Source organism: Anopheles merus, chromosome 2L, assembly GCF_017562075.2.
Source record: "Anopheles merus strain MAF chromosome 2L, AmerM5.1, whole genome shotgun sequence".
Classification (NCBI taxonomy): Eukaryota; Metazoa; Arthropoda; class Insecta; order Diptera; family Culicidae; genus Anopheles; species Anopheles merus.
Genome location: NC_054083.1, coordinates 29,137,401 through 29,161,822, shown reverse-complemented (window position 1 = coordinate 29,161,822; position 24,422 = coordinate 29,137,401). Strand labels below are relative to the sequence as shown.

The 24,422-nt window shown below is 43.5% G+C and overlaps 1 protein-coding gene across 8 annotated transcripts in view; it reads right to left on the bottom strand.

The window, feature by feature from the left end:
* LOC121591706 (homeotic protein female sterile) overlaps window positions 1-24,422 on the bottom strand; it is a 141,720-nt gene that overhangs the window by 6,155 nt on the left and 111,143 nt on the right. For 6 of the 8 annotated variants that reach the window (XM_041912538.1, XM_041912537.1, XM_041912540.1 and 3 more), the window contains 4 exons: window positions 16,830-17,144; window positions 15,639-16,193; window positions 5,503-5,749; window positions 4,582-4,611 (listed from right to left, as the gene is read on the bottom strand). In XM_041912538.1, coding sequence (XP_041768472.1) covers window positions 4,582-4,611; window positions 5,503-5,749; window positions 15,639-16,193; window positions 16,830-17,144 — 1,147 coding nt within the window. The remainder of the gene's footprint in view (window positions 1-4,581; window positions 4,612-5,502; window positions 5,750-15,638; window positions 16,194-16,829; window positions 17,145-24,422) is intronic. The other 2 variants (XM_041912541.1, XM_041912544.1) reach the window with 2 other exon arrangements.

The following is a 24,422-nucleotide window of genomic DNA, read 5'->3' as shown; positions in this document are numbered from 1 at the left end:
CGGAATGTTATGAGAAATTGGTGAGCTTTCAAACTCTCGAGGGTACTTCAGAATCGGGACGATGGAAGTAGTACAATGTAGCACGACAGGCGAACTTTCCATCCTCAATTAATTGTAGTAATAGAGTTTACAGTACACGGATACAGAGCCGTTGTTTGATGTTTTGCAGATTTGCGATGCATTAAGTTGATCGCGGAGAGAGATAAATTATGTTTGGCTACATTGTGCAGACTGTCAGGAGATGTTGTGGTTATTGTATGTCGGATATTTACGGTTGAATTTTGCATAGGCTTTAAAGCGTACTGTTTAAAGAGCAAACATTCAAACAGAATTTATCATTGTCAACTACTGCAAAGCAGACAAAAATGTAATTTTAATTTGGAACCGTTGGAACCGTAGGAAAGACCACAAAAGGATTTCCAAAGCTCGATGTTGGGATGGGTACATAAATGGTAAAAAAAGAAAACCATTCGAAGAAAAGATCTTATGTAAACTAAAGCCCGGACACGGACACCAAACATTAGACCATGGTAACGATGTAATATCTGACAGGTTCTTAACGTCACGTGTCTGTTACGGTGACATAATCGCGTTCCGTTCGTCTTTAACGAAGATGCAATCAACTTGTTTATTAGCCGAGTCGTCTGGCGAGGAGCGCACACACTAACACATACAATAACCAAGGAAGGTACTACTAACGACAAAAGGGGAAAAAGATTTTTGGAAACCAAACATAATGGAGCACGTACTAGCACTATATACAAGAGTAGACAGTACTAAGCAATTCCGAGCTCAGAAAACGAACCGTGGTGAGACCACAGACGAAACAGTAAAACCAATCTGTGCATCCTTACAACACCGTACGATAGATGTTACCTTCACCTAGACCACCGTTGCGATCTTATTGATGGTGTCTTTAGCTGCTGGGTTTTTATTAGTTCGATCCAATGTACGTTCTAGGGTTAGCGAGGTTGTGTGCTGGGCAGATGTGCAATGTACATATCTCGTAGCGACTTTTGATGGATGGGGGGTTCGGGGTGTGGGTTTAATTAAATGGTTTGCTGCTTTCCAGTGGTGGAGTAACGGACGTCTTACGTTTTGGGTGTGTAGAACTGTTCCTTTTTGTAGAGAAATGTGATACAGTGATGCCATAAACAGTTTCTCAATCAATTGTGTAGTGATTTTTGCTTATTAATCAATTAATTGTGTAGTGGTTTTTGCTTAGTAATCAGCAGTGAGGTAGGGTTGTGAAGACTTCAACAACTTTATTAACTTCACTGAGCCCCAACGTAAGCTATACGACTCCAACGACACCTACCCTTTATGATGCGAGACTAGCTAGAACCGGAACCTTCCGGGAAATATCCCTTGATTGGTCCCGGAGAGCTCTTCCAAGTACTTAGAAAATTCGCTAATTTGTAAGTGTGCAGAACACAAACGATTAGCATAGCAAAAAGGTACCGTCTGACTTTGTGTCTGTGTGTGTGTTTCATACACGTTCCTAACAGGTTTTAATGTCGTAGAACGTTTGCCGAAAGATATCAACACTTTGCGCCATGTAGGTGGGGTGTTTGGTGTTTTGGGACATGGTTTCCTTGCTGCTTTGAAAAGATGTATGTGTCCCCCGCTATGTTTGAAATGCCTAGGAGAAATAAACAAAAAAAACGCCCTTTTACGTGATGCGCAAACTATCGGGGCGTAGCTGCCTGTGCCAAATATAGATGAATGTGGAAAATTTCAACTGTTTGCTTCATTTTTGTGTCCATTGAAGTGCTAAAAAATAATGCACCCCCTCTTTCAAGGTCACCCCACCATTGGTTGAGAAAAACAAATAACCAAATGCAGAAGTCAAACAAAGTCCGGGCACGTGATTCTATTTTCGAATGATAATTTTTCCGCACCAGAAGCGCATCATTAACGCGCGCAGACGGGAACGCTATAGTGCGGTACGTTGTTCTTCTTCGTGCATAAATCATAAATCATTCGGCTTACTGACCGTACCTGACAAAGACGTGCGATAGCGGAAGAACCTCCAATGGAAAAATCTAGTGGCGTTCACGCTTCCCAATTATTTTTCATCCACCACAACGGTCGATAAGCTTTAGGAGCAGAAAAAATGGCATGTTTTTTTGTCTAAGTCATGCTGTCTTTACTTTCCAGCATCGAAAGAAAGCTTGTTTTCGGGATTGGAATCGACTACTGGAAGCTCTGCTGAATATTGTGCATCAAGCGACTTCCTGCCATAGGTTCGTAGTTACTTAAAAGTCTTATAAAAATATATTATGGGTTTCCTTCTTTGTTTTAGCATTAGAATTTTATCATAATAACTCAGCTTAAATTTAAATTAGTCTCCCAGGACCGACGAGGAACATAATAATGAGTTACATTCCTTTTACATTTTTATTTTCTATAGTTCCAAAAATAAATAATGCCTATTTCCTTAGCCTGAACTGATACGCACTAACATAGCCAAGTTTACAGCTGCCTACTTCAGAGTGGACTGTATACAATCATAAACAACATCCAAACGGTAAAGGGTTGACATAATACTCCATCATAAAGAGCATCTGACCCGGAAGATCATTTCTTTTATTTGAGGGTGCCACACGTAAACACTTGAAATTTGTTACACCTTGAATTTGTCGTTCCATGATGGGTGAAGAACACAAAGCCAGCACCATCGCTGGGTTTGTGCTATTATTTCCAAACAAAGCAGCACCAAACTCTCACACCCGGGAGCAGCTACCCTTTCTAAATCATAACCCATAAAAGCAAACCACGAATTCTCATCCTTTAGGGACAGCAGTTCAGGACAACTAACGAGTGATGTTGAAAAAGACGTAAGGTAGAGCAGCAGCAACAGCAACAAGGATAAGAAAGTACAGTTTGTCCACAAAACGACAACGGCCGGGATCGGCGTGGGTTGGGAAAAGTTTTACCGGCTTGTAAAATGGACAACGAGAATGGAGAAGTTGAATGAATCCTTTTAAATATTAAAATCTAAAACCACGATCCCACGTCGGATGTGTACACGGTGGGGTGAAACTTTCCCAGACACACAATCCCACCACGGAGCCCTCATGAGCCCGGAAAATTCTACCCGTGAAAGCGGCACAATGAAGGGTTTTGTAAAAATTAATTCGAGTGATTTGTAATACGTCTAACCGGTGGGTGGTCTATGCTTGTCGTTCTCGGAAAAGTTTTCCGCCAGCGACCAATTTTCTGAATGTCTTAACCCGTACATAGTCTGTGTCGTGTTTCGTTTAACGCAATTTTAGCCGTTGTTTTCATGAAACATATAACAATGTTCCAGTCGGCTTGTGCTAAAAGAGCCGAGAGTTTATTTCTTGACACATCTTGGCCTTCATACTAGTAAAGTAGTAAGTGTTACCGAAATCAAACAAGATACCGTATTCGTTACACAAAGCAAATAAGAGAAAGAATTTTACGAACCAAATGGACAACGGTACAGCAGCTTAAATGATGCTGTGTATCAGTCATGTGTGTCTGTCCTGACTTTTCTGGGCAACGTCCTGCCATCATTTCCGTTTTGGCAATCAACCAGACGGACGCCAACGACCGCTTGGTAAGCTGCTACGGGGATTAAAAGATTCTGAAGGGAATCACTACTTTTCTCAATGCGGTGGTGGTGGTGCGCATCTTTTCGCTCTGCAGCTGTGCAGAAGAAATAATGTTACACCATCTCCGTAGTGCAAGCAGTGTACCAGTGTACCAAACATACAATGCACATAAATCGTCTACCAGTGCCAGAGCACCCGTGGCTTGGGAAGGCTGCTGATAGCATTTCAATTAGTTCATAAATGGCTGCGGCATAAAACTGCATGTCCTATTGTCTTGCGAAGCGTGGCTGCACAGCGCTATTTAACAATTCATGCTGGTTAATGTGACACCATGGCTGCACCAAGGACACGCAATGCCGTCGGAGAGGTGCCATGTGCAGTGTGGAACAAACTAAAAGCTGCAATTGGCAGGGAGCAATGGCAAGCATGAATGCTAATCCAATTAATACTACGGAAGCTGTACGTGCCTCGCAAGTTAAAAAATACCAGCACGTGACGGAAAGCGCAAATGATTACAGCCAAAACAGGGCGAACACACGTATCTACAGCACGGGGCGGAAAAGGTGGCGTGATATTTCACATTACAAAGTATGGTGTGTGTGTGTGTGTGGTGTATGGTTGGGAAAATGACGATTTCCATGCAATAGATTCGTGGGAGATGGATCAGTGTGAAACAGTACGGTGGTGAGTACAGTGCTGCATCGTTCAGCGGTATCACATTGTTAACGGAATGATTGCAAAAGGAACAAATAATGTTCAACTGCATGAATGTGTGTGTGTGTTGATGTTGATGTATACGGAAGTAAATTAAAGCCACAATGACCAAAGGTTAGTCAACAATCAATCCATACCGTTAATGAATTAATTAATCAAACAAAAAGAAAAAAAAGGAAACAAATCTCCAAAACAAAGAGAAGAAAAGAGAAATAATCAAAGTGTAAGTGGTGTGCAAAACGACAAAATAAGAGGAAGTAGAATAATAAACAGTATCTGAAATTACCATATTCTAATCCGTGGTCGTAAAACTGGCCTAAAATGTACAGAAACGAATGTAGGTTTTTGGTTGTTGAATAGTTTAAACATTACACAGGTGACGAAAGAAATAGGAAAATAGAGAAAGAGAGATACAGACAGAGAGATAAGTTGAGATCAAGCAGAAGATAAAGATTCGAATTACAGTTTGGACGACGACAAAGAGCAGAAGACAGCGAGAGTTGTAAATATCAGTAAAATGTAGAGAAATGTAAAAAAATTCTAGAATTTCAAAGAGATTTTGTCAGATAATTACAGTGGGAAAACTGATCGAGTCTGATCTTATAATCTGTACAATCGAACCGAAAATTAGATAAATAAAAACAGTAACATGTTATGTTTGTAAGATTAGGCGGCAGATGAGTATGTCTTCGGGAAATCTACAGCTTAGATAAGAAACTCTTGATATATAGTTACTAGAGTTTACTGTGAATGAGAGTTGGTAAAGGAATTGGTTCTATGTCGCTACTGCAAGGGGCTTCATTATTTCTAGAAATAACCGAAAGAAGATAGCACGCACTGAGCGGACTTTCTAAAAGATTCAGGGATCACACTAGACGGTGCACACAAACGCTTGGGGGAAATCGTGCTTGAATCTACTGGCTACCAAACATAACATCTACGAAACCAATCCAATCGATCATCTTCAAATCGGGGATCGGCATAGGGGCGCATAGGAGAGCATGGTTCACAAAGCAACATGGTGACTGGCGAAGAAAGGGAACCAAACTAAGGCAAAATTGTACTAATAGTATAGTATAGTACTAATAGTAAAAACATAGGGTTTTATTCTGTCTCTCTAGCCCAGCTCAATATTTCTCTCGCCGATAATACACAAATGTACCGAGGGGTATATTTGGTCGCCTTTGCTGCTGGCAGCATTACTTACTTGATTGTGGCGGCGGCCGGTGGATTGGTGTCGTATCGTACCGCCAGGGCACGATTGTCCTGCGTCGGGGTTCCCGGGTTGGAGCCTTTCTTCTTCAGCGCAGACTTCAATGGCACCGCGTTAATGTTCGGTTCCTTGGCCGGGATCTCGTCGATACGGTTCGTGTCAATGTTGGGGTTCGGCTGGGACATCGGGTACATGTAGTCTTCGTCTGAATCGATCTCCTCTTGATCATTGTTTTCATGATCTGCAATGTTCCAGCCAGGGGTAAACAGGGAATATATTATTAAATTAGTTTCTATAGGGAAAAGGAGAGGAACGACCAACGGATGATCAATGTGGGAAAGAATGGACTTTATACCTTTATGTGACTTAACATTATATGTCATTGACTGCAGACAGATGCACGAAGCATTATCATAAGGCTATCCCAAATAAAACAACTCCCAACACTACTCATAGCGCTACTTGGAGTGTTGATAATGAAGGATTATTAGGTATAATACTCTACAAATCAACAACATTTATAAAACCATCCTTGCAGGTTTCATATTGTGTCTGGCTTTCATCGTAAATAATTATTCATTCATGTGATAAAGCCGATTGGAACTTCAAACCCAATGCATTTCCCTACCGTCCCAATAATGCATTTAATTGGCATACTTCTCTCATTGTTAAAGGGATCGTTTTTCATGGGTAAACGAGATTATGACAACATTAGCAAACCATCAGCCACTCATCAACCGTGGTCCGTTTTTGTACCATGCTCATTGATTTCTATTTGGCTTTTCACATGTAGCGGGTTCGGTACGGATTAAATGTACGATGCCGTAATGGTATATGGACGACGAAAATATTCACATCATCAGCACCAACACATGCCAACATATAGAAAGTTAATGACGACAGCATTTCAAAATCTGGCAAAGAAAACGTTTCATTCCTTTTTCTGCTTTGAGCCGAGGCAAGATTGACGTGGCGATAAACGCATATGATCAGTCTAGGGCTGGACGTTGCGGTATTTTTCTTCACATAAATTTATTTTAACGACTAACTTAAACCTAGGCGGATTGCGCGCGTCCGATCGCTGCCGTTGCCGTTCGTGGAAGAAAGTTCCCGCTGTTCGGGCGATCACCTTTCATCCGTTGCCCTCTCACGCACACCAACCAACGCGTTGATGGCCGCCAAATTATGGCACTCTAATTATGGCATTGCTTGTATTATTGCTGAACTCTCTTTCGTGCAATCTCCTCCGCCGATCCTAACTCTTATGTATAAACATCCTCCCCCCCCTTGATATGGCATATCAACAAATCGATTGCTACCGGAACAAGCACAACACAACAAACTCCCGTCAGAACGGTGCAACCAAAAATACAGACTGCTGCACGTGCATTCAGCGCTATCAAACTATTCTCCTATCAATTTCTCTTTGCTCAAATCAACCTCCTCTGAAGCTGCGTTGTCTATTGACGATGGTATCGGTAACAGGCATATTTTTGTTATGGGACGTTTGTATATACCCTTACTGGTGCGCACAGATACTACTCTCGTTATTCCGTCCCTTCCAGCATGCGTCTCAACAATACGTGCCAAAGGCCATCGGGTTGCGGGTAACAGCTCATCGATGAGAATGACCATCCTGCCTATCGTGAACTGAGGATTCTGTTCATGTCCCACCGTGTCCTTTTGCAGCTCCTGCAAATATTCGCCTTTCCAGTGGACCCAGAAACGCTGCACGTAGGCTTGTAGCTTCCAATAGTGCTCCAACCGGTTTAAGGGAACGTCACACAAGTTGGGTTCGGGAAGTGCTTGCATGGAGGTGCCGATCAGAAAGTGGCCCGGAGTTAGCGCCGCCAGTTCATCAGGATTTTCTGAAAGAGGAAGCAACGGTCGCGAATTCATGACCGCTTCGATTTGTGTTAGTATCGTATAAAGATCTTCAAATGACAAACGAGATGCACCGAGGATACGATACAGATGTCTTTTTGCTACCTTCACCGCAGATTCCCACAGTCCGCCGAAATGAGGAGCCCTTGGGGGATTAAAGTGCCATGATATGCCTTGGGACGTGCAGAACTCATTTACTTGCTGTTTTTCTTCCTTTCTAGCGATGAGCGATGCCAATTCTGTTATTTCGTTACTAGCTCCTTCGAAGTTTTTTCCGTTATCCGAGTGAATGTGACACGGCTTACCACGGCGAGCAATGAATCTTCGTAGCGCTGCTAAAAAGGCTGATGTAGACAAGTCACATACCAGCTCGAGATGTACCGCCTTTGTAGCGAAACACACAAAAAGGCAGAGATAAGCCTTGCAGGCGGCTGCCCTTCTGTGTACCGGTTTTAAATAAAATGGGCCGGCGTAGTCGATTCCTACGTTGCTGAAAGGTCGGCTAGGTGTCACTCTGGATGCGGGTAGTTGTCCAATTCGCTGGCATGCGATAAAGGGATCCGACCGAAAACACCGGAAACATTCCCGCGTTATGCTTCTAACTAATCGTCGAGCATCCAAAGGCCAAAACTCCTCTCTTATGTTGCTGATGAGATTTCGCCCTCCAGCATGAAGTAGTTTCCAGTGATAGTGAACCACTATGTTGCGTGTAAACGGATGCCCCTTTGGAAGGAGAGCAGGATGCTTTGACTGGAACGGCAAATCAGCTAAGTTTAACCTTCCTCCGACTCTAAGCACACCTTGGTTGTCCAAAAACGGGTTGAGATTCCTAATCGACGAGTTTTTCTTTATAGGTTGGCCGTTCCGAAGGGCTGAAATTTCGTTTCGGAAGGCATCGTCTTGAGCAGTCTTGACCAGAAATGCCTTTGCCTCCTCATTCTGCTCTGGTGTCAATACGATGGATACCGGGTCACCAGCAGGCTTCGTTCTCGCCTTAAGCCTTAGATTCTTTATAAATCGCTTGCAGTATGCAATAATGTGCAGTAATTGGGAGTATGATGACCACCTTTTGAACCAAGGGTTAACTGCAGGCGATGCGCTGGCAACAGCAACTAGCAAACGCGTTTCCTTTTCGATACCGGTCGGTAGTAGAGGTTCAGAGGTAGGCCATTCATTAGAAGGTAGCGCCAGCCAAGCTGGCCCAGAGATCCAAATGCTGCTTTTTATAAAATCGGGTGCCGTCATGCCCCGCGAAACGAGATCAGCCGGGTTCTGCTGTCCAGGTACATGCCTCCATGTGTGGCCCTTCGTACATTGTTGAATGTCTGCTACTCTATTTGCCACATATGTTTTCCAGGTATTTGGAGCTGCTTTGATCCAATGTAGTGTAATACTGGAATCGGACCAGAAATGTACCGACTGCACAGGAAGCTGAATGGCTTTGGCAATGTGCTCGTACAGATGAGCCCCTAATACGGCACCGCAGAGTTCTAAACGAGGCAGGCTTATACGCTTCAATGGAGCTACTCTAGATTTCGATGCAAGCAAAGATATTTTAATATTCCCCTCGGCATCCTCGCACCTTGCATAAACGCATGAGCCATATGCCGACTCTGAAGCATCAGTAAATATGTGCAGTTGCACATTCGATCGTAAGGCGAAACAGTATCGTTCGATTCTATAGCAAGTCAGAATCTCCAACTTCTCATAAAAATCTTTCCATTTCAGCCCAAATGACTCTGGTACAGTCTCATCCCAGCCAATCGATAGCGCCCAAAGCTGCTGCATCATTATTTTTGCTCGCACTACGACAGGAGCGATAAGACCCAACGGGTCAAATAATCGAGCTATCTCCGAACAAATGCTCCGTTTAGTAGAGGGTAACTGCAGTGGCTTGATGCTTGATGCAAAGCATAAATTATCGCGCTCAGGTTCCCAGCAGACACCTAGGGCTTTTATAGTTTCGTCGGTATCAAACTGCAGTGATGATTTGGTTCCGATTTGAGAAGCATCGAGCTCTTGCAAAACCTCCAAACGATTTGAGGTCCACTTTCGTAATGGAAAGCCGCCCTTTAGCATCATTCCAGTTAGCTCCGATCGGAGCTGTATAGCTTCCTCAACAGATGATGCCCCGCCAATGAAGTCATCTACGTAGAAATTGCGAATCGCACGACTAGCAAGAGGGTAATTGCTTCCTTCGTCCTGCACTAATTGAAGCAATGTGCGCGTAGCTAGGAAAGAGGAAGGAGCCAAACCGTATGTGACAGTATTCAGTTCATACTCTTTTACTGGTGATGTTGATGAGAATCGAAACAATATTCTCACTAATGCGCGGTCATCTTCATGCAAGAGGATTTGACGGTACATTTTTTCGATATCTCCGACTAAGGCCACAAAATAGGTGCGAAAACGCAAAATAATGTCCAACAGCTCATCTTGCACTATAGGTCCCACACATAGTGCTTCGTTGAGGGAGTAGCCTGTAGATGTTTTCGCGGAGCCGTCAAAGACTACTCTCACCTTAGTAGTGGAACTGCTCTCCTTTATGACTGGGTGATGAGGCAGATAAAAGGTTTTCGTTGCGCTTGACGCATTTTCATTAACAGGCTGCATGTGTCCGAGATCTATATATTCTTGCATGAAGGCATGATACTCCTTCTTCAATTGCGAATTTCGGGATAGGCGCTTTTCTAATGAGTAGAATCGGCGCAACGCCTGGCCTTTTGACTCGCCCAAGCGTATCGAGAACTCTGGATGTTTAGGCATCTGCACCACGTATCGTCCGTCACTATTTCTTCCAGTCTTCGATCTATACAGCTCTTCGCAATGCTTTTCTTCTACTGAATATGGTTCGCATGCATGTAGCTCCTCTGCCTTCCAAAACTGCTCTATTTTTTCTTCTAAAGAAACCATTGATACTCGTGTTGGGTTTGAGTGAGGATTAACGACCTCCTCGCTGGCTGGACCGACTACAAGCCACCCAAACACGCTGTTGATCAGTATTGGTAATTTATCTGCCAGATAAATACGCTCTGCAGTTGGAAAAAAGGTGTAAAAATGCTCTGCTCCGATTATCATATCTATTGATTCGGCCTGATTAAAATGAGGGTCCGCCAGGGATAGTCCAGGCGGAATGTTCCAGCGGCTTATATTAATGTGGTGGGAAGGAAGTTTTGCAGCTACTTCATCCATTAGCAGGAAATTTACTCCACAAGAAAATTGGCTGGTGCGAGATCGAATTTCAGCATACACGGACTCCCGCACCCTCGTCGTAGCACAACCAGCACCTTTAACGTCAATGTCCAATCTGGAAGTAGGTAGACCTATTAATTTTGCCAATCTTTTGCTTATTAGGTTAGGTTGTGATGCACTATCTAATAATGCTCTTGCTGGATGGTGATTGCCAAACGCATCCACAACAATGACAATAGTAGTGAGTAAGAATACCTCTCGTTGGTCCGCTGCTCGGTTTTCGTTTTCCAATGCTGCTGTGCTGTTAAATGAAGCGCTAGGAGCTACCTGAGGGCTAGTATGTAGTGTTCGGTCGTGGGTGTGCTGCCGGCGTACAAAATCAAAGGAGTGCAATAAAGAATGATGTTGCTGGTTGCAATGTTTGCACCGATTGGTCGAAGGACAATCTTTCATGCTGTGGTCGACTCTTAAACAATTAATGCAGAGACTCTTCGCTCGCACTATCTGAAGGCGCTCAGATTGCGGAAGTCGCATAAATTGGTTACAGTACCATAATAAGTGATCTAGTCGACAGCAAGGACATCGTTTGGTATTATTTGCGGTGTACGAATAGTACGAAAGATGCGAAGAAGGCCTTACGGCAGGCACCGATGTAGAGCTTACATCCGCAGATTTACTCATATAAACAGAGTCTAATGTTTTCATTCTTCTCTGCAGAAATTCTATTAACGCCTCATATGTTGGCTTTTTCATGCTAGCTGCCTTGTCTTCCCAATGTGTAAGAGTTTCCGCTGGTAGTTTGGAGCACAAAACATATTCTAACATTGAGCTCCATTGGTCGGTTGGCTCTCCTAGCTTTTGAATCATTTTTACATGCCGATTAAATTCATCTACCAATCTATGCAAGTCAGCTGACGATTCTTTTCGTAATTGTGGGATGCCGAACATTTGCTTAAAGTGCATCTTTTGCAGAAGGTATTCATTTGAGAATCGCTCCTTGAGCTCCTGCCATGCGATGGAGTAATTCGATGCGCACAATGGGATCGACTCTATCAATCTAGCGGCCTCACCAGTTAATGAAGCTCTCAAATAATGGAATTTTTGAATATCCAAAACGCTTGCATTGTTATGAACTAATGCTTCAAAGGTATCATGAAATGCCATCCAGTGCATTATATCACCGTTAAATTCGGGCAAAGAGATGGCTGGTAATTTAACGTGGTTTTGAATGGGAGAGTGGCTTGGGTTTTGAGCGTGGCTTGAGCCAAGCTCAGAGCTAACGGCTTGAGCTGTTTGAGTAGGCATGTGCGATAGCATGGCGCTTTTCATAGCTATGAACCTTTCCTCAAAATTATCCATCAACTCCTCTTCTTCTAGCTTCTCAGCTTCACTGGGCGCTAACAAACACAATTGCGTATGAGCCGTTTCAAACTCCTTTTCCATACCTTCAATCGTTTGGAGCCTGACAGGCACGAGATGCTTGTGTTGTTCAGGCTGGAAGTTCGCTATGAAAACCTCATTTCGTTTCAGCTTCGTGAATAAAGAATTCAACCGTTGTCTTAGGCTCGCAATTTCGGTCATCTTTATACTTGACCTGTTGAGATGGCAGGATTCGGGAAAACAGTTGCAATGACGATGGCAGGGAAACACACACAGATGATGACGGATGGCTGTTCCAAACTGCGACTGGCGGGAAACACACGATTACGAAGACGGATATCACACGCGCGAAAACAACCGGTTGCGACACGGAAGATAAGCTGACGTTTTCTCACACTAATGTTCAACGGATTGGACAGTAACTTAACTTTAGTGTTCTTTGTAACAAGACGTTACACGATTCAAAGACGAACGAAATCTTATATTATAATAAAGGCAAGACGCCTCACAGCTTTTTTTTACGCGACTGCGGTGAATCGCTGAATTGTATCCAAAAACGCGATGGCTGCGGTAGAACGCTTCTTATAGCTTTTACGATGGCCGTGGCAAGACGCCGAAGAAGGCGGTAGTTAGTCTGTCTTGTTGGCAACGGACTGAATACGACGGAGACGCGGACACGCAATCAATGACGAGTAATAAACGGCACGATTGTCCCTTTGCAGGTTGAAATTTCACATTTACTGGCCGCCAAAGTTCGTACACTCAAACACGTATTAACGATAGTTCCTTTGCACGGTACGCACTAAATCACAAAACGAAACAAAAAAATGCTCAACGAATAAATCTTTTCACTTAGCGCTTTTCGAAAAAGGTTTTCAATCCTGGTCACGGCACCATATGATCAGTCTAGGGCTGGACGTTGCGGTATTTTTCTTCACATAAATTTATTTTAACGACTAACTTAAACCTAGGCGGATTGCGCGCGTCCGATCGCTGCCGTTGCCGTTCGTGGAAGAAAGTTCCCGCTGTTCGGGCGATCACCTTTCATCCGTTGCCCTCTCACGCACACCAACCAACGCGTTGATGGCCGCCAAATTATGGCACTCTAATTATGGCATTGCTTGTATTATTGCTGAACTCTCTTTCGTGCAATCTCCTCCGCCGATCCTAACTCTTATGTATAAACAGCATACATTGCCGTTGAAATACCGTTTGAATGTTTCACGGTTTCGTGTTTTCCCATGTTCTGCTCATTTCATTCAGAAAACGGCCTTTTTCTACATACAAAACAGACACGCCAAGTAGCTCATTCCATCCGCCAAACCCTCTGCTATAGCTAACACCGCTTCATCTCCCTCGTGGGAACCGGTTCATTCATTGAGCCATCCCACCACTCCGGTTGTTTTACTTGGAGCGCATTTCCCGGAGGAAAATTAAAAATAATAAACCCTCGTGCACTGTGCCGGCCGCGCAAAAAAGGGAGCAAATCGTTGAATAACACGATGCTGCTGTTGCTCACCACGCGCAAAAATTGCCAGAACAACTCTTCCGCAACGGCCGGAAGTGGAAGCTGCTCATCGGCGAGTTCGGCGGGAGCGAAGAAGTAAAGCAAGTGAGGTAACAAAATGGAAGGATCTGGCATCTGTGTAACGAAAAAAACCTTACATTCCCTTTCCCAGTGCATCCATTGGGCAAAATACATTTATTAGTGTGTCTGGTGAACCTGATTAGCAGCAGATTCACACACAACACACACACACAGATACAGCCTACAAAGCGGCAGTTCATATGGGATGGTACGTACGGTGGTGCGAGATTTCGTTGCCACCTGTTTTCGGAGCGCTCTTGGAAAGGAAAGGGTCTGGATTGTCAGCTGTTGCTGCGTTACTGCTCCTGCTGCGGTTACACGTTACCATCCGTCAGCTTAAACTCAACCCTGGTAGCCCGGTAGCGGTGTAACGATGAAGTATAATTATAAGCGAGCCGCTGTGGGGCATTTTGTTTCGTGACGGTTACACCGGGTTCCTCCGTTTCGCGCTACCATAAGCCAGAGAACCCCGTCATAAGCCAATGAGCGGCGAAAATTATGGCGGGCGTAGGCAAGGGTGTTGGATTGAAATTTGCAACTTCTTCGCACACGAGACGCGGGTGGGCGGCGGTATGTTTCGATGTACGGGTTGTTAGTGCGTCAGTCGCAAAGATAAGCAACAGGAGAACACACACACACACACACACACACACACACACACACACACACACACACACACACACACACACACACACACACACACACACACACCGGGCGAGTTTCTCATCACACTCAAACCGCACGTCGTAAGCTTGGGGGAGGCCGCGGAACGGGTTGCGGCAACCTCTTTCAACACCCTGACGTCGATGGTTTATTTTCAAACCGGGGTGGGTTTAATTTTTACCTATTAGTTATTTTTCTTCTTCACTCGCTTGGAGCATAACCTTTAATTGCAAGGTATCAAATAAGGGGAATCCTAAAATTGTTGCAATCAAATGCTTCAGATCATAAGATTACTAAGGTCAGTATGAACAATAACACAAGTAACCTATTAATTCATTTCACTCCTATGTGCTGTGTGAGCACAACAGCAGTTTGTTTGTGTGCAGCATTTAAGGGTTAACACATTCCATAGTAACCACTTTGCTACGGTCGACACGCTTACACCCCCACAAACATCCTGTTGCATAACTTACAAAAAAGCACACAAAACAGATCGCTCGTGAGCGGTGGGGAAAAGTGACGAAATCAAAACACGAGTCCAGCCTATATTGCTGAAAGGACAAAAAGAAAAATGAACATAACCGGAAACGGGCACGCCACGATCGCTTTCGTCTTGTTTATAAGCTGCTGTGGTTTTCGAAATTTGGCTTACAAATACATACATTATACAGAAGCATTTTACTACCGCGTAAAAACAGTCTAAAAAACGTCGAAACCATCAAGTCGGCTTTATCTGGAGGTGCTGCTATACTCATCAATCATGTAAATCACGTTGAATTTGGGTGTATTTTCTAACGCCCTTGCACGACGAAACCTTTAACACAATCACACTTGTATAGCCACAGTAAAGAAATGTTTAAGCTATTCATCGTAAATGCATTCAAGTCCGTTTTCAAGCATTAACAATGGCATCAATACAAGAGCTGCATTTAGAGACAGTGTTGCCTGCGGCTTGAGCAATCACTGCAAGGGTGCATGCTGCAGTGCGCGTTAGTGTCGATAGAAGCGTTAGAGTGTCGTGCAGTTTGTGTGTGTGTTTTTTGTTAATTTCATTTGCTGGATGATATTGAAGCAGAGCACACACACGTACACAGATGGAGAGGAAAGTGTACGAGAGTGAAAGATCGCGGTGCTATTTCGTGCTTTAAATGGTTTACATTTTTGCACAACTAACACAAAAGCTTTTTTGTTTACAGCACTAAGGCACAGTAGGTGAGCGAGTGAGCGCGTTTGACAAGAGTGTCATTTCATGGCATTTTAGAAGCGTTGTTTCTAACGTTTCAGTTCCCAGTAAGAGTCCCGAGTTCCGTTGAAAGCTAACATTTTACTCCTTCCTATTGAAAAGTGACAAGACGTTCTAACAACCCAGCTATTATGGTGACACTTCTAGTTCTCTATATCGGCTTGCATCGCTATTACTTACCGTCGTAGTCGTAATCGTTCATATCTAACGGTATAAGGTTACTCATAATACTACTATTGCTACTAGTGGAATGCACATTCGGTGGTTGGCCTCCGCCCGCGATGCCACCACCGCCACCACTGCTACTGCTACCGCCGCCGCCACCGCCGCCGCCACCGCCACTGCCTCCCATGCTTACGCCACCTGCGCTGGAACCGTGCGAGCGCGTCCCGGCCAGCGTTGGGCTGGGCGTGGAGAACATGGGCGGCGGTGGGATGGGACCAATCTCCGACACCGGAATCGGCGGTTCCGGCAGCTCCGACAGCACGATATGATTAGGCAGCCCATGGTGCCCCCCGTGGGTATGCCCGTGGCCACCGCCATGCTGCCCGTGCTGCTGGGCCAGCTGCTGGGCCTGCTGCTGCGCCTGGTGGTGCTGCTGGAGCTGCTGTTGCAGCGCCTGGTGGTGGTGCTGCGCCTGGAGAGATTGCGTTTGCTGCTGCATCTGATGGTGCTGCAGCTGATGCTGTTGGCCGTCATTGGCCGGCGGTGGTGTTTTCCTTTGATTATCTTGAACTGCATGAGCAAAAAATATATATAGAAGAGAGAGGGAGATAGAGAGAAAAAAGGCATTAATTGTACACGTTAGAGATAGCGCACGGAGCTAGTCGAGAGTATTAAAGATTCGTAAAGTTTTGCACGACTCGATATGTATTGCTTTGCCGCTCTTTGTGACAGTTGGGGAGTTCTGTTTATGAGCAAGAGTAAAACCAAGACACAGACATAAACTGGCAACATAATCAAAACTTTCATCACCACACTACACACAAAATGGAACATTTGCACATGACCAACACGCTTTTTGGACTTTATTGCAGGGAAAGAAAAAAAATTATGTTATACAGTATATACTTAACAAATTGTACAAATGGAGCGTAAAAAAGTGTCATTAAATCATTTAAAAATAAATGTAAAAATATTTAATAAAAATCATTTATACTCCATTTACGATGAATTACGATGTTTCAGAAAATTGCTTAATTACATGATTATTTTTCAAAATACAAAAATACAATTACATCACACATTTGATACACTGAAAGGCTTATGTCCAAGATTTTCCAACGCGCGTCTGTTTGTGTCTACCCATTCCCGTAAGAAGCGGACTAAAGAAGAAGCTGCCCAAAACAAAAGTTGCCCGATCATACTTACAACCATCGCCATGATAGCAGACGATCCGGCGCGTCAGCTTGGACGGGCCCAAGCTGTTCGGACGCTCCGGCTTGGTAAGCGGCTGATGTTGTTGCGACACCATTGCATAGCCAGCACTGTTTCCACCACTACCACCACCACCACCACCGTTACTTTGTCCGATGCCACTACTGTTGCCACCATCAGTTGTTGCTGAATGTCCCGAGCCGGAACTACCGGACGATTGACCAGCGCTAGCACTGGAGGACGAAGTGCTGATGCTGCCACCACCGCTATCGTGATGATGACGGCTGTCAAACTTATCCTTGCGCGTTTCTATTTGTGTGTGTTTGTGTCAGACAGTTGGAAGGAATAGTTTTGCAGCAGCAGCAGCAGCAAGAAGATGACACGCGACGACAACGCCAGAGTCATGGGTGTTAGATTGTGTGTAGTGAGTTTGTGTGGTCAAAAAAGCACAGTGGACAGAGCAGCGTGACAAAGCGTTACAGGTGGGTGGAGGAAGGTGTCATTTTGAGTTTTGAGCAGTACAGCATTTTCATCGTATCACAATTGTGCGGTAAAGCAGGTAAGGGCGTTGCGTTGCGGCAACCGATTGATTGGTGGATTGATTTTCCACGGTTCACGTTTGTGTGTGAGGCGTGCGCGCAACAACGTGTGTCGACATTGTTCGTTCGTACATCCGGAGCAGGAGTGAGGGGGGTGGTGCAACAACGTTAGTTCGGCAAAAAAGAGAGAAAAAGAAAAACCATACTCAACTCGTGTGTCGGCACAGGAAGCACCGGGAAGGATGTGCGCATGATGATGAGTGGCGGCAGGGAAAGTTACGCGTGAATTGGGTTGAATGAACAATATGGGTGAACACAATGGAAAATGCATTCAGTGAACAGTGAATAATGAGCAAGCAATCGAAATGTCGAAAAATGTGGTTAACGTTCATCCTTTCGATCCACGCTTGTAGGCGTTGGTGATGGAACAGATGGACGGGTGTTATTTACAGACTGATGCACTTTGATGCTTTGAACTCACGATGCAGCTGTATTTAGTGATGAAAACAGTACAAGCTATTACTTTCTAGTTCTATTCTAGGCAAAGCAACCATTCTTAGAAAGCATTTTACGTTTATATTATTAGTTGCCTAAGTTTTCTAACCACTAATACTGTTATTCAACGTAGATGCTATTTCAGAAAACATCTAAATCATCCTTCTAACGATGCATCATAACAAGTTAAAAAAAACAAAAATAATAAGAATAATCAAATCTATTTCAAACCCAGAGTCTGAGGATCTGACACTTAATGTATCTTAATATATGAAAATAACCATGTTTTTACAGTCTTATAATCATAAAAAGATCTTCTTGGTCGTAGTCGCAATATGTCTTCAGTTACAGGCATCATAAGGACAGAGGTTAGTAAAACGATTGACCACAAAACCGTGAATCGTTGTCGGACACACGTGCCGTAAACAAAGCTCGCAAACGGTTATGGCACCTTTATACTTAAAGCATAATCGATCGAGATTTTTATGGAAAACAGTAAAAACATCTCTCCCTTGGAATCACACCTATCTCCCTCTAATCCGTTGTTGACTGAATCGCATGAATCGATCTTAAACTAACCTTTTTATCGGCTATCGTCAAGGTAAATACTAACGAGAATGGCGAAGCGTTTCGTTTCACAAGTGATTCACACGAGCTACTACATTTGATTGTAGGTAAAGGTAGATTGTTCTGCTCATAAAATTGTCGCATGCACAAAACACGTCCATCGCTTGCGAAATACACATTGGCGAACGAAACATCGCACCACACATTCACGTACAGGTCCTTCAAACGTAACGTGATGATGCTAAATGTGAAAGTTTTTCACCCCCAGAGCGGTGTATGCGCACGTGTACGCATGGAAGTTGCGACAAACATTAATAAACGTACAGTCACACACACCACACAACCACGATGACATGTTCTTGAGACATTCTTGGTTCCGTTTTTTTTTCTCCCACGATTATAATTACCCACTCTGTGTACTAAACAGAGGCACTTTTCTAACTTTTCCCCATTTACGGTGTCGTGTGCTGACGCATGACAAAGATGGTGTGTGAAATGTTGGCTTATTTTATTAGCAGGTGGTGTGAGTTTGTAAAGTTTTGTTGTAGTTCAGGTTCAGAAATTGCAGCTCACTTCACTGCATGCATTGGGGGGATTTGACTGCTTGCCTGTGTGCCGTGTCTTGACATGTCTGGGGCAATGGCCAAAGCGGGTCAAAACATTGGCGGCACGTGTGAACGATGTTTTGGTCTACTACTTATGAGCTCACACACGGTGTCATGATCTGTCACTGCTTAAGATTTTTATTTTCATAAAGAAAGCACCGACGAAGAGATTTACCATCGTTTTCACCCTCCTCTGTGTCTCGTGTGTTGTTTTTAATAGTCTAATTATACCGCACTCGAAACCGGTCGGGTAATTAGTGTCTGGCTCGGTTTTCGTCAGCATGCGATTGCTGGCGAGCCTTTGGACTCAAGAATGCGGCCAAAAATGTGAGTCCCTGTTTACATCGATGAATCGGGATGATGCCGCCGTGGTTAGCTATTTCAATTTTCGAAATTTTATTTTTAAACGTTAGCGCTGCGTTTCTGGAAACTTATATTCGTCCACAAATTCCAATTGACATTTTCACTAATTAAGGAAAATTCAAATTAAAAGACCAGCAGGCCAGCAGGATGTTTGCGAATCAAGAAAAGGAAATGCAAGATAAAATTTCTGCCTTTCACTTCTAACGAAGGAAAACACTCCTTCAGTGGCGAAGAAAAGGTTACATCTGGCCGTGAGGCTGAATAAATATTTGTTTATTTACACTGCACCTTGAACCTGAAAGCGTGTATTATACAGTTTCATGGTCATCGGAGTATTTTGTTTTCAAAAATTCGCGATCGAAATAAATAGACAGAAGAAAATAGTAGAACAATTTTTACCATATAGAATAATATATTTTGGTAAACGGAGGCACATGGTTGAGGTTTCGAAGCACGCTCGAGAGCCGTCGCTTAACATAACATTCGTATTTGCTTTATTTATAGTAGTAGCGTTTCCGTATCAGACTTCCTAATTTGCATACATTTTTGCACTCATAACAATATATCATGCACGTATGAGACGCCAGTCCATAGTACCAGGAGACACATATATGCATATTTTATGTTCACCACAAGTTTCGATGCATGCCATCGGCAGATCATAAGCACAAAATAGTAAACATAACACAGCACAGCACACACGCACATAGGGAAAGAGTGAAAGAGAATGTGCTCTTATAGGAACAAGCATAAATAACATATTTCATTGCGACGGTGTCTAGCCGAAGGGACACCCCGAAACAGATGATATACGTTCAATCGAATACCGCACAAAGGATACGGTTTGATAAACCGGTGCGTGTATTTGCAAGACGATGTAAAGGCCATTAAAACAATGTCACTTACAGCTGGCACACGGGGCGTTTTGCGTTTTTTGTAGTGTCAGAAGTTATTTTACTCGCCCCTTTGCCTGGCTTTAGCCACCCTTCGTGTAAATACTGCTAAACTGCCGAAACATGCTGACGGTGCTGTGCTATCGATTATGTACGGCTGCCACGAATAGCAGAAGATATGGTTGCGTATAAGCCGTTGTCACACACGCAATAGTGCCCTATAATCGTATGGCAACGGATGACCAGTTCAGTGTCATTGTCAATGTCAGGGGCCCGGGGGACCAGTAAACCCAAGGCACGGCTCGTGTGCTGTGGGGAGAGAACGTTGCGAAATGACTGGGGTTCGTATATTTTGTTGGTTTGCCGCCAAATGCTAATACACGTATCAGTATGCACATATTGCGTTTTCGCCTTGACTTTGCTTTTCCACCGCACCGGGATCGTCACTTTCCTCGAGCTTGAAGTGTCAGGTTGTCAATTGTCTCCGAGTTTTACTTTTTGGCAAATGCAATGTGCCGTTTGTTTGAGTTAGGCACAGCGGGAAGCACTGTGCATAGTCACACAACCACAACATCAACAGATGCCGAAAGTGAAAAATGCCCCGACAAGAAGAGTTTCGGCACAAAAAGCAAACACAGCAAACTCTTTCAAACGTATTTTTGCTGTCACTATTTATGAAACGTACCTCCGCTTATCGAACGTGTGCGGGCGTATTTATGATGCCCCTTGTTTTATCGCTTTCGGTTTCCCTCCCGTTGCAGCTCCTGCGGGCGGTGTTGTGATGTAACCAAGCGCTCCAGACGGATCGATTAACGTTTCATCCCATAAATAAGTGAAATGTTTATTCATTAACCTACCCCGCACCCTGGCACGGCGAAACGATGGGAAATCGATGTGAACAAATACATTTATTCGGCAGCGGAAACCCGCACACAGTTCAAAGGTGAGCTGTGAAGTGTGTGCATGGGGTTGGAGGGAGAGGCAGTGAATTGGGCTTAAATGTTGTCGCAAAATTGATTCCTGACGCCACGTGCCAACAGCGTCCACGGGACCAGCCAATCCAGCTGATGAATATTTATGAAAAATGTTCAACGTTCGGTGGTGGTGGTGGAGGCGCACACGATGGACACAGCAGCACGGCCGATGAATTTGAGTTTAATGCAATGTTTACGTAGAAATATTTGTATTTACACGAGCAAAGCAACAAAAAAGGTGTAACATAATATGATAATGCGTTTTACATTTCCCCCATTGGTTGAAGTTCGTATCGAACATATAGATATTAAATAAATGTGTAATGTGCAAGAGAAATAGTATAGCTGATGAGCATCGTACACAGTGCTCGAAAAATTAATAAGCTAGGTTATTCTATTGTACAATTTATTACACTTGAAGCGCATCTTTTTTATGTTCTTGTGTGTTCAAGTGTTCAAGAGATTTTACGAGTGGTCGCAATGTTGCAATTTAAATTAGCGTACACAAAACCATTCTCTACTTCAAACACGCACAGATACACGAAAAAATGCTCGGTTTAGTTTGGTACTTTACCTTGAACTAAATGCTGAAGTGTAATAAATTATGAAACACTACAGCTGGTGCTCAGCACAAACTCTGCCCCCAAAAACTGCGCAACTTTAAATTGCATTGCAATATTTAGTTTGGTTTCGAAAGGCAAACACAAATGTAACAGCTGGAACAGGCGCACCAAAATGTTCGCTGCGTTGTCGTTGGTAGTTGTTGCAGTGGTGCTGGTTGGGTGCAGAAAAGTGAATGTTTTATGCTCTACAATCGTGAATGTGAAAATTACCTCTCACCACCGATATGTTTGCTAACAATTAATGTCAATATTTCATAGACGGTCCCGAGTGTGTGCAGCACGATAATGTTTGTTGAGCGCATTGCATTTAGAGAAAACACTAGCTTTATTTAGCATATTGGAAAAGTTCACATTACATTATTGGATTAATGTTTGTAAATAAAATGTAAATTGGGTTTGTGCCTAAGTCTGTAACTGTTTGTACAATTAGATAGAAACCCAATTCAAGCTAGCAGCAACCATGGAACAAAAGAAACAATTTGTAGACCAAATTAATAAAAATATTAAATTTTTATTCATCACAACCGATAACCATAAGTGATCTGAACAACATATCAATTTTGTGGTTTTCATTCGTTTTCCCAAAATGCAACACTCAATGTTTTCTTGAAGAAATGCAAATTGGCGTGCCAGCAAAACGGTTCAAAGAATTGAATGTGTTGTGCAACACAATGACTCTTTCGTACTCGTAGCATGAGGTTAACGAACGAAACGGTTCCCGCACAATTGAATCAATTAAGCGAAACTCATCGCAACAGTCGGCACTCGGAGCATAAAAATAAAGATTCGAACAAGTGGCACATTGCGGGTTAAAATAAATCGAATAGCATCGGAATGTTGCCACCAACACGAAACCGTAACCACCACAACATTGAGGTCAATCAATCAAGCATCAACAGGCGGCGGTGTACCGGTGAGTGCGTGAATTATTCATTCACTTGCAAAAGACTTTATTTAACCGATTAGATTCGTTGCTGAAGGCGACCATTTGCGCTGTTTTTATATGCCTGGTTTGGTGAGTTTGTTACGCTTTAATCTTGCATTCACAGTTGTGAGACATTTTAGAAAATTCTCTTCGCACAATTTACAAGAACAATCCGAAAATCATTATCACACCCGTTGATTGACAATGGAGTCCAACACACCTGCGTTGCGAACTTTGATCACCGATCAGTGTATTTGGAAAACTGCCAAAATTGAATGGTTTACACACGCTGCTATGCTTTCACATTTAGCTTCGTATACGCTTAAATCGTGCAACTTTAAAGGTATGCTGTGGAACGTCCCACCCGAATGACAGCTCATCACACGCTGAAAGTGGTGCTGGCTAAATATGGTCCACGGTTAGAAGCTACTGAAACACTCGGTCCGCATGAAAATAGGGGGACCGGGAAAGGTTAACGGTAGCTGACAGCTGGATGCAACATTTACACCGTAAAGTAGCCCGTCAGATGAAAGTGAAACAATTACCACTTCCCGTGCCATCCAAGAAGAGAACGAGGGTGTGCACAAGAAATGGCACAGATTGCCACAAGGCGCAACTGTTACCTGGAAGGAATTTTTAGATCAGCAAACATCTACGCAACGGCAACGATGGAGACGCCCGGTGGATCGTGGAAGGTTGCTTTCGGGGTGGATGGAATTTCTACGAAATATTTCAATGAAATAATTCTGCGAATACAACGCATCACTGTATCGAACCGTTTGTTAAAATAACCGGGTACGAGTTATCTTTAAAAGCGCCTGTTGTTCTAGAAACTGTTAGAACGGAGCCGCTAATCTGTCAAATGAGGGCATCTACTTTGACGTAAGCGCAATAATAGTTTCGTTGAAGCAATGTTTACGCTTGTGCGGGTTGCGCTGAAGAACAGCTTTAATGCGCTCGAGTGCAACATAAACAGCAATCAAATAGAGTAGAAATCATTTCGTTATTTTGCTTCTCGGGTAAAGCAAATAGTACGCCGAGACGGTGCACAGTTTATTCAACTGGCGCGCGATAGGGGCGTTGCCCGTTTGTTTATCGCCGTGGATTGGTATAGTGCATTGGCTGGCAGAATGTGAAAATAGCAGCAGGGATAACGGTAAGCGATCGCAGACAAGAATGTTTAAATATTGCGTTCGGATGCTACTCTCCCCCACTTCACCTCACCTGCCCGCACATTCCGTGAAATGTGAATTTTGCAAGCGGTATTTTTTTACATCGTACCGTTTTCTTTGGATTACTTTCAAGAGAAGGATTGAGAAGCATGTATGTGCATTATTGGGATGGTACCGAGATCGTTAAGTTTCATGCTCGTTAAGAGGATTGCGCTTCATACAATTATTTGCCGCAGATTTTTGATTTAGACAAGATATGTCATGGGAGAATATACATAAATGTAGGTATTAGTTAATTTAAATTGAAATATAGATCACAGAAAATTATAATTGTTCTTCTACTCTAATTTAGTTAATTTGTAAAATGATAACAATTTCTCGTCTCATAACATCTCAACATTGATAAGGCTCTCTAATACAACAGTTTCCAG